The following is a 10,587-nucleotide window of genomic DNA, read 5'->3' on the forward strand; positions in this document are numbered from 1 at the left end:
GTTCCTTGGAAGTCGAACGGAATCCATTCCGGAAGTCCATTCGATTTTCAAAACGCTTGGAAACTAAAGCGCAGCTTCTGATTGGCTGCAGGAAGCTCCTGCAGCCTAGTGGAAGCCCCGTCAGACGTTCAGCTTCAAAAAATAGTTCGCAAACAGTCACTTCTGGGTTTGCGGCGTTCGGGAGCCAGCTTAGTTTGAGAACTAAGCTGTTTGAAAACCAAGGTACAACTGTATTTGAAATACTAACAAATTTGATACCTATCGTATTTGGCCTTTACTCTCCCCTCTTTTTTTTTTTTTTTTAAAAAAAATAGTGTTGAAGTCTAGGCTGGCTATTGAGGGGTTGTTTTTACGTCCATGTCACTTCTATTTCCTACTGGCTAGCAGATACCATTGCTTGGGCATATTGTGTCCATAAAGGTTAGATTTTGTGTTTTAGTAAACTGAGGCAGGCGCTTTACGTTGAAGCAAGTTCCAAATGGGACAGCTGTAGGCACAGGGGGTTTACGTTGTTGCTTTCTGCTTTCCACACAATGCTCTTGGAGGACCAAAATGGGCAAAACTTAAAGAAAAAACCAAAAAACCTCCGGGATCATCCACACTCCTATTCGTCCTGTGCTTCGAAAGCATGGGTCCAGATCCGAGCAGTTTCCCCCTTGGCCTGCTTCTTTCTCAGGGAAAACCTTCTCTGAATCGGAGCAAACAGTCAATCCAGAGAAAACCCAAATTGCCATTTTTTTGCTCCAATTGAGCGCTAAAGAGAGGTTTCCCCCGGGAGAAAGCAGCAGGACAAGAGGAAGTGTGGAATGAGACTTCAGTTGAACAACAGCTAGATTGTTAATGTCCCCTTGGAGCAGGTATTTATCACGCCTCTTGGAGACTTTATTTGCACATGCTTTCAATTCTGTCTTGCTTAGCAGTTGCTCACTAAGCTGTGTGTTTGGCTTGTGTTTTCTAGATTACCTGGTTCCAGTCCTTTGTGTAGTTTTTAGCATTGTGTGGTTAACCTGTATAATTATCTGTGTGTGGTGGACGCGAAAGAGAAGAAAAGAGAGAGAGAGAAATCGCCCATCCATAGAAGAGGCTGCAAATAACCAATGGGCGCCTCTAAATCCCATATGGAATCCTATTGAGAGACCTTGCAACCGCAAAGGCATTCATTATGAACCCAAAAATTTTATAGCTCCTCAAAAAAGAACTTACGACGGCGTAGAGGAGTACACAGAGTATGAGGAGGAGGAGGAAGAGGAAGAGAGAGAGGTCATGGAAATGGACAAATTCCTCTCTCACAAACACTCTAAGCCTTTGTCAGCAAAGGCAATGGACTCCTTAGAGAATAGTCCTATTAAGAAATCTCTTCAGACAACCAAAATGGACAACAGATCTGTAAAAAATGTGAACACAGCAAACCTTGAAGGCGGAAGAGACTAAATCTTTGTTCGGACCATATCCGCGCTGTCAACGTTGAACAGAGTTGGAGAAATTGGCATCTCCGCTTTGCACCAAGGACTTAATTGTCTGGAGTCAAATGTTCATAGTTACTTTATTTTGAATAAAAAAAAGTTAAAATGATAAAAACTTAATTTTGTTTCTTTTAGCCTTGTATAAATTATTCAATGACTGTCAGATGATAGAGTAATCTTTGATAGTTGCTATTTTTGTAAACTTTATGTGGAGAACACTTGCTGTGTTGGCAGAGGAGGGAAGTTTGTATTTTCGATTTCATAAAAGTTTATCACCCAAGACTCTACACTGTTTACAGAACGTGTTTCTTTTTACCTGTTGTAACAGTAGCTTAAAAACCTCCTGGTTGAGGAAGTTACTGGACTTAAGGGGTAAAAAAAACCTCACATGAACTGTTCTTTTGAATCCATACTTAGAAACCACTCCCTGCGCTTAAGTTCTGCAAGTTTCCCCCCACCCAAAAAAAAATGCCTTATTTTTTTGGAACAAAAAAATCCTATAGAGATCTTTCAAACTGTGGTTGGAAAAAGTGGCCTTTTTAATTTGACTATGTAAATTTGTTTTAATTACCTTAGGATTGCAGTATTGAAGCACGCGTCAAGTGCCTTGAAATTTCAACTTCCTTTTTCTATAGCAACTGTCAAAGACTGCCATGCCCATCTAAGTTTACCATAAGAGGATACCATATTTGGTATTCTCAAGACTGACAACAGTTTATTTTCAGATTACGAGAGTGTGTTTTTGTAAATATGTACATATTTAAATGAATCATTTCTGTATATTTGAGTTAATAACTTAAAATATTTTTGGTCTTTTTTTAAACGTCATTCCTTTTTAATTTATGTCACAGAAAGGGAAGTTTTATGGCAGTTTCTAAAAAAAAATGAAAAAAGAATACAAATAAAAGTTATTTTGGTATTATGTCCATATTAGGAAGTGATGTTAATGCAATCAATGTTGGGAATCTGTTGATCACCTTTTTTTTGTACTTTTCCAATGTATCACCATCATTTCACATGTAAATAGATCCAGACTGTTTCCTCCCATCTCAAGAACGCAGAGTAAGTATACTGTACAGTATAAAAACAGGGCAATATTTTTCTTTCTTTCGTGAATGTCTTACATGTGGTATTGCTTTTTTGCATTTTTTTTTTTTAAAATACAGGCCTAATGAAGGGAACAATATTTTTTTTCTCATTTCTTGTTTCTGTTTTGCTTATTCACCTCTGTGGAACAAGGCTGGCAAACTTAGATTGGAGCCAGGCATTTTGGCAGTTCCCACCGCTAACACCAAAACAGCAGTCCTGGCACCTCTTTTGTCTCCCTCTTTCCTTTGATAGCAACTAGCAGTTCGGAATGCTTTGACATGACAATGCCCCCACCCGCTGAGTTTCCCTGCCTCTGCTCCCCTTCATTGGCTGCTACTAGTGGGGGTTGGGAAACTTGTAGCACATCATGCCACACCTTTTGTGTATTAGATGTCCGGGGAACTGCTCTTCTTGACCCCATGATGCCCAGGCTTCCACTAACATGGACTCCTGGCTTGGCTATTGTTAAAGGCTTTGTTCCAGAATTTACTGCAGCGCCCGAGCATAGATCAGGTTGCATGATTCAGAAGTCACTGCAGAGCAGGGGCAGAGGGAGGGGGTGCGGTAGGTGTGGGCCGCCCCAGGTATCCTCACTGAGGGAGGGGTGACAAAATGCCAGGTGGCACTCACCGTGGGGCCTGCAGCGCGCCCAAGCCACGCGTCTCTCTTTTTTTAAATATAATTTTTATAAAGTTTTCCATATTTTATTACATTTCAGTATCAAAAAATAACTTACGACGTTGCTTAAATAAAGCACCAACCTCCTTTCTTCCCTCTAACAGACTTCCATATCTCATTACCAATTTCTCCACATTCCTAAATTCACTTTTTTTACGTTAAATCAATCTTTTAACAATCACCTACTTATAAGTAAATCAGCTCCTTAATTTCCCATTACCAAACATTTCAACTTAAACCTACAAACGTATTCAACTGTTTGCAATTCTCTTTCATATAGAGTATAAATTTGCCCCAGTCCTTTTGGAACAAATCATCACAGCGATTCCGAATCTTCCCTGTCACCTTCGCCAGCTCCACGTATTCGACCATCTTTACTTGCCAATCTTCCAATGTGGGGAGTTCTTGTTGCTTCCATTTCTGGGCCAGGAGCCACGTGTCTTTCTTGGGAGAGACACAGTGGCTCCTGGCCCGCAGGCTCCACGTTCCCCAAATGGTCCTCCCGCTGCCTCCCCCCAGCTGTAGGGCGGCTGAGTGGGAGGAGGCAGGCAGACCCCGGCGGCTCCATGGTGCGCCCTGCCCCAGGCGCCTGAGCAGCTTTCCTTGCCGCTGCTGCAGAGCTCTAAACTGTGTGGCTAGGTGTAAGCTAATAGGCCCCAACACTTGAACCACACCCTAGGCTCCGCTTTTGGAGACTGGGCCAGTCATCCACGCGGTTGTTTTCACAAGCCTTGGGTCTGGGCAAGCAAGTGGGGACTCCCGCACAAAGGCCGAGTCTGCTGCTGCAGATGTTGCCGTGTCCTCGGTGACACAGCTGGCGTGGCCAGCTCTCTGTCCCTTCTCGCCTCAGCTCTCTCCCTGGAGGCAGGCAGTGCTGCCCTGACAGGAGACAGCAGCGGGAGGCAAGTCAGACTGCTCCCTATGACAGCCAGGGTTATCTGCTGTCACTAAGGCAAGGCCTCTCTCCTAGCCTGCTCTTCTCCCCAACTCCTAGACCAGCGTCTCCCTGGGAACCCCCGTTCTGCCCTCTCATTCCATTCCTCCTCCTGGCCAGTCCTGCCAAGATGTCTCCAACAGGGGTCATGGCACAACATCTGTCAAAATGCCTGTTTCCGTCTCAGAAGGTGGAATGCCTTGCAAGAAATGGTTATTCATAACGGAAGGCTTGTGCATTATTTGTGGGGTGGTTGTTAATGATTTTTTTTTTAAAAAAGAAAAAAAAGCTTTATTATTAAAGAAATGAGCTATATCTTTATTTTAATTACTGGGAAAACTTAACCCTACGTTACTTAGCTAACCTATCATTGCAAAGAAAATCGATGTTTCTCTCAACGTTTTGGCCACTCAATGTAACCCTGAATGTTTTTTTGAATCCACTTTTATTTTATACAGTACATGAATGCGGGAATTTGCAGGAACTTCTGTGCAGTACATTTTGTTTGACATGTTCTTCGATAGCTTTCGGAAGAAAACTATTTATTAAAGCATTTTATAACAAATGTTGCCAGTTGACACTTTTGTTCCCCCTTACTTGGCTCTTTAAATGTTCAAAATGGTTTTGGGACTATCATCCCATGAGATCTCCCTTCTCATTGGATATTACTCTACCCCCCCCCCAAAAAATGCAACTTTGAATGGGAGAACCATTAAAAAACAAAACATTTCTTGCCCTTGTATAGCAGTGCCACTGCCTTCCAAAACCTAGTAAGATGGTTTCACTGGTGTAACATTTCAAACTGCTTCTCCAATGCTTTCTGCTTTCCTAGTCCCTTGGACCCTGTGGTCGTTCAGAACTGGACGGCAAGATGTCAAGCTGGCCGTGCTAATAGCAACTCAATTCAAATGCTGAGTCCCAAAAAGAAATGAATGCACAGGTGCTTGTAACTGCAAATCACTTGAGGGGGGGGACTGTTCTTTACTTAATCCACCCAAAGTGTGTCATCAGTGGATTCTGAAGGGGGGGAATTCAATCTGCACCTCCTAATCTGAACATGCAGAACTTTGGGCTGGCACTGCTGCTGCTGCTATTATTATTGTTATTATTATTATTTATTATTGCAACCTCTTTCACTCACCAAACGCCTCTGATGTTCCAGCACCAATTTATGCAGCCTGTAGTTCTTTTGGCCATTTGCCGTTTTCTGTGTTTGTTTGTGTTCGTTCCCCAACCAGGATAATTAACCCTCGGGAGATCAAATAATACTTGAGTGAGACTCCTGCTGCAGAATGAATCTGAGGGAGCTGGCCTGCTCTTACAAGAGGATTCTTGGGGTGTTGTGAACCTCTTGGATTTCCATGTCTTCCCCCATCCCACCCACCCCCACCTTCAGTGGGTCTCTAGCTTCTGTGCTGTGGGCCTGGAGATCCGTTTCCTAATAGAGGAATCCTGTGAACACTCTTCAAAAGCCAGCAGGGTCCAACCCTTTGCAGAATCTTTGGACCGGGCTTTCAGGGTTGTATTCTGGATACAAAATGGATTTTTCTGTTGCAGCTTGCAAGCAGCCACTTCCTTCTCTCTCTTTCTCGGCATTTTGCAGGCAAGTCCTGGCAAGATTCGAGTTTAAGGTGGAATCTGGGCCAGGAACAGTAGAGTGCAAAGGCATGCAAGTAGGCCAGAAAGAAGAGCAGGATAGGAGGCAACAGGCAAGTAATGGCAAAGGTCCTATGTAGACATTCTTAGTTAATTCACACACGGAGAGAGAGGATAATCTCTGGCTTCTGCCCCTTCTGCTTTAGGATGTAACTTCCCAGGCCATTGCTGCAGACCATACATGATTATTTGGACCTGTCTGCTGTGTACAGATGCCAAAGGTACAATTTCTTTGCCTTAAGGGAGGAATGACTTGTATGTTGAAATTAGCAGTTGGTCGCCAAACATGGAGACATCTGACAAACATGGAGACAAACATGGAGACGTCTTCCAGATGTTGAACTACAGGTCACATCATTCATGACTGCTTTCCATGTTTGCTGGGGCTGAGAGAGGCTAGAGAGACCCCAGACACCCAGAATACCACAAGTTCCCTACCCCGGGTACAATGACGTGCTCTTCAGAGATGCTGCCTTCTCAGTGGTTTACTTGGGATCTATCAAGGAGTGGTAGTTGGAGAAGGATCTTCTCCTAGATCCACTCCTTCTGGAAGAGGGCCTTAATAGAATGCAGGTGACCGTATTAATCCCTGGTGTGCATCATTTTTTTAGCTGAGCCAAGGAGAGGTTGATGGGGTGGCAGGTCAGTTGGCAAAAGAGCACATTACTTCAGTGTCGCGTATAAGAAGAGGGTGCTTCAGATAAGTGTAAAGTCCTGCACTAGAGCAGTGGTATGGTGTAAAGCAGTGTCTCCAGCTGTTTTTGGTCTACAACGCCCATCATGCCTAGCTAGCAGGACCAGTGGTCAGGGATGATGGGAATTGTAGTCCGAAAACAGCTGGGTCCCAAGTTTGGGAAGGTAGCTATACCACCTTAAGTGCCTCTGATTCGGCCCCCTTGGCCTGTTTGGGGATCTGGCAGAGTTGGAGGTGGTTTGGAAAAGGGCAAACGAAGTGATCCAGAGTATGGAGAGAGACCCACCTATGAAGGAAGGTTGCAGCGTTTGGGACTTAATGGTTTATAGAAAATGTGAGTAAATGATGACATGATAGAAGTTCCTAAAATGATACGTGGCATGGAGAAAGTGAATAGAGAAAAGTTTTTCTCCCTCAAACGCCAGAACAGGGGACATCCCGTGAAGCTGAACGGTGGAAGATTTGGGGCAGATAAAAGAAACTCCTTCATGCAGCACATATTTAAAGTTATGAAACTTGCTGCCAAAGGAGACATTCATGGCCACCATTCCCAGATGCCTTTAAAAGAGGATTGGATGACTTCGTGGAGGAGGGGGACTACATTTCTACATTTTCTTTAAAAGGAATTCTCAAAAAAATTCAGCATTTTCGTGAGGATTTCTATTAATAAGCAAAATTGCATGTATATAACCAACACAATCTTTGCAATGCAATTTCCCCTAACATAATGCATTTGTTATATTATTTTCACTAATATATGCATTTTATAGACACTTTTCTGCAGTGTATGTGTGTGTATTTGTGCACAATACTTGGCTGGAGAACTGCACTGCAAAATCTGAGAAGTGTGGTTTTTTTTGAAGGACACTACAGTTTACATCTTGCTCTGGAAAGTGAGGATTAGGCAACTTCCCTTTAAATGCAAAGTGGGTGGAATCCCTCCCCCCCCCCAAATCCCCATTCTGGGATTGCCTGGGCAATGCAGAGTGGTTGAAACTTACTCAAGTAGCAGAATGTCTTGAGCTGGCCTTGACCTGGGCACAGCACAATTAGGTGCATATTTTATGGAGAGCAATCTCTTCTAGCTCCTATTGGTGATTCTGCCTTCCGGTACAGACTTCCTTCTCGCTGGGGGCAGGACAAAGGAGCTGCAGGTGGACCTCTGGGTGGGCTCCTGAGGGTGTCAATCTACAGAAGCTACCTTTCCATTGGTATGTTGCAGGGGCAGCCAATGAGGTGCTCTTCTGATGTTGCTGAAATACAACTCCCATCATCCCCACCCATTGGCCATGGGTTACGATGGGTTTGGAATCCATCAACATCTGGAGATCATAGCACTCACTGCCCTTGATATTTTTAGTAAAACAGTATGGAATTTGCAGACATACCCACTCGGTAAGTTTTGAGGAACTGACAGCAGTTCGGATGGGATGAAGTGTTCACCAGCTCGGGTTGTAGATGTTGCATGTGTGCATGCATATGAATATGATAGCATCTTAACGCTCGTTTAACTTGTGCAGCTGAGGTCCAGCCGTCTGAAATTGCACCAATTAAAATGTGCAGAAGGCAAAAAGCTTAAGAGCTCTTTTTTTTTTTGCTCTGGGTTTTCCCAGTGTGGGAAGAGTTTTTAAGCACTTGCGCCTCGCTCACCTGGAAAGGCCCACTCAGCACACCGGCTCTGGAAGCCTGGGAATGGTTACGCGAAATCTCATGGAAATTAGGAGGGCTCTGCAAAATCTCCCAAGAGCATCCCAGAGCCCATGTACTGAGCAGGCCTTGCTTGGGGGTCCAGGACCACTTGCAGCACGAGCTGCAGAAAGATAAGGATGCTCATATGAGGGGCGCGGTTCTAGTGTATACATTTTTGCACATACATGGAACCCTTGGAATGCAACGTGTGTGTGTGTGTGTGTGTGTGTGTGTCAAGATTACAAATGACGATGCTCAGTTCCCCCACAAAACCATCCCCATTAAGCTTTTAGGAGGCTCCACTTTACAACCGATTAAACTGCTCTTCATTTATTATGGATTAGTGCTGATGGAGGAAAACGAGTCCCAGCAGAGCGGGCAACGGGAATTGAAGAGGACCTCTGAAAAGGGCAGAGCATTTTCAAGCTGAAGGGCAAACAGAATAGGCTACTTTAACCTTACAGTGTTGTAAGGTAAAGGTAAAGGGACCCCTGACAGTTAGGTCCAGTCATGGCCGACTCTGGGGTTGCGGCGCTCATCTCGCTTTATTGGCTGAGGGAGCCGGCGTACAGCTTCTGGGTCATGTGGCCAGCATGACTAAGCTGCTTCTGGCAAACCAGAGCAACACACGGAAACGCTGTTTACCTTCCCACCGGAGTGGTACCTATTTATCTACTTGCACTTTGACGTGCTTTCGAACTGCTAGGTGGGCAGGGACCGAGCAACAGGAGCTCACCCCGTCACGGGGATTCGAACTGCTGACCTTCTGATCGGCAAGTCCTAGGCTCTGTGGTTTAACCCACAGCGCCACCCGCATCCCTTTTTTCCAGTGTTGAGTCCACATCCAATTACTATGGTGGGCTGTTCCTTTTTTGAATGGCTTCCCCTGAGGAAATGATGTTCAAACGCTTAGAAGTGGGATCGCATCCATCATGATTGGGTATGTTTTCCAAATTAGTTTAGGGCATCTTCCTTTCCTCTTTTGAGGACTGCATTTAGAATCCAACATTCACCTGTTGGCCTTCTATAACTGCATGCACAATCTAACATGTCTTCTGGCCTCTCGGAGTGTCGGGGGAAAATATCGCCGTACTCCAGATATCAATCTGCAAACAATGCAAGAGTCTGGATTTACTTTTCCGGGCATCCAGGAAATTCAGCCGGTTACTCTGAATTATTTCTAAGCGTAACAACAACAAAAACGAATCCTTTTATCACAATCGGCTCTACTAGACATTAAACAGCCTTTTCATTTTCCCTCAGTCCAAAGCTAGATTGAGAAAGGAAAACCTTTTATTTTGTTTAGGTGAATATGAAAAAAGAGGGGTGTGGGAAGAATAGCTAAATAAAAATAGCTGACAAGACTTCAGGGGATTCAGCAACAATTTGGCTCAAGGCGCTGGGGGGGGGGGAATGTTGTTCCAGCCACGAAGAATGTTAGGCCAAGTTAACAATGGACACAGTTTACATCGAACTGTATGATCTGCTGCCAAGATCATCCCCTGGAAAGGAACTGGGAAGGCAACTCTGCAGAGTGTGGCCGTGGAGATACCCCACAGCATATCCTGCTCCCTGTCTAAGTCTGCCTTTGGAACGGAGTGTGAAATATTTAGCTTACAATAGCTTTAATATCTAAAAGAAACCTAGAGCGGAGGGGGAGGCCCACCCTTCCAGCAGGTTGCTTAACCTACAAAGAAAGCGGGTGGATTTTGTGCTGGGTATACAAGACAAGGATTCTGCGTAACACAAAGCACGCCCCCATACCTAGCCTTGCTGGAGTGGGCCTATATAACCTGTATACTTTTTTTTTCTAAAGTGACTTCATTGTGGCACTTGCATGCCACCAGTGGCATAGCGTGGTTTGCCGATGCCCGGGGCAGGTGCACACACCAGGGGAGTGGGGTGTGGAGGGTGAACGGAGCCTGCCACACGAGCCCTGCCCTTGCCGCCAATGCCCCCAGAGCGGTGCCAGCCCCCAGATTCTGAGAACAGGATGAGCCATTGACCTGATCCAGCAGAATCTTATGTTTTCATGTTCCTATGAACTTTCTGGCGGGGAGATGCGATGGAGGTGATGGTCCGATACCCACTGCTTGCTTAATTCTCAAAGTGACACCAACCAAGATAACCGGTTGCTTTGTAAGGTTATATAGATCCAGACAAATTTCATAGAGCTCTGAAAAACACTAGCTGGTTTGCAACGAAGTTTTGGCCTGTTCAATTTCACTCCTAGGGGAGGAAGGGTGCTGAATAAGAAGGTTATTATTTATATGCCACCCATCTGACCAGATTGCCCCAGCCACTCTGGGCAGCTCCCAACAGAATATTAAAAACACAATAAAACATTGAACATTAAAAAAACTTCCCTCTACAGGGCTTCAGAT

General features: G+C 44.7%; 1 protein-coding gene across 2 annotated transcripts in view; it reads left to right on the top strand.

The window, feature by feature from the left end:
• The window catches only part of JAG2 (jagged canonical Notch ligand 2), an 87,898-nt gene extending 83,169 nt beyond the window's left edge, over positions 1–4,729 (top strand). For both annotated transcript variants that reach the window (XM_081909306.1, XM_081909307.1), the window contains one exon: positions 959–4,729. In XM_081909306.1, coding sequence (XP_081765432.1) covers positions 959–1,431 — 473 coding nt within the window. In that variant the 3' untranslated portion in view covers positions 1,432–4,729. The remainder of the gene's footprint in view (positions 1–958) is intronic.
• Positions 4,730–10,587: the final 5,858 nt, after the last annotated feature.

Source organism: Podarcis melisellensis (assembly GCF_964234715.1).
Source record: "Podarcis melisellensis genome assembly, chromosome: 1".
Lineage (NCBI taxonomy): Eukaryota > Metazoa > Chordata > Lepidosauria > Squamata > Lacertidae > Podarcis > Podarcis melisellensis.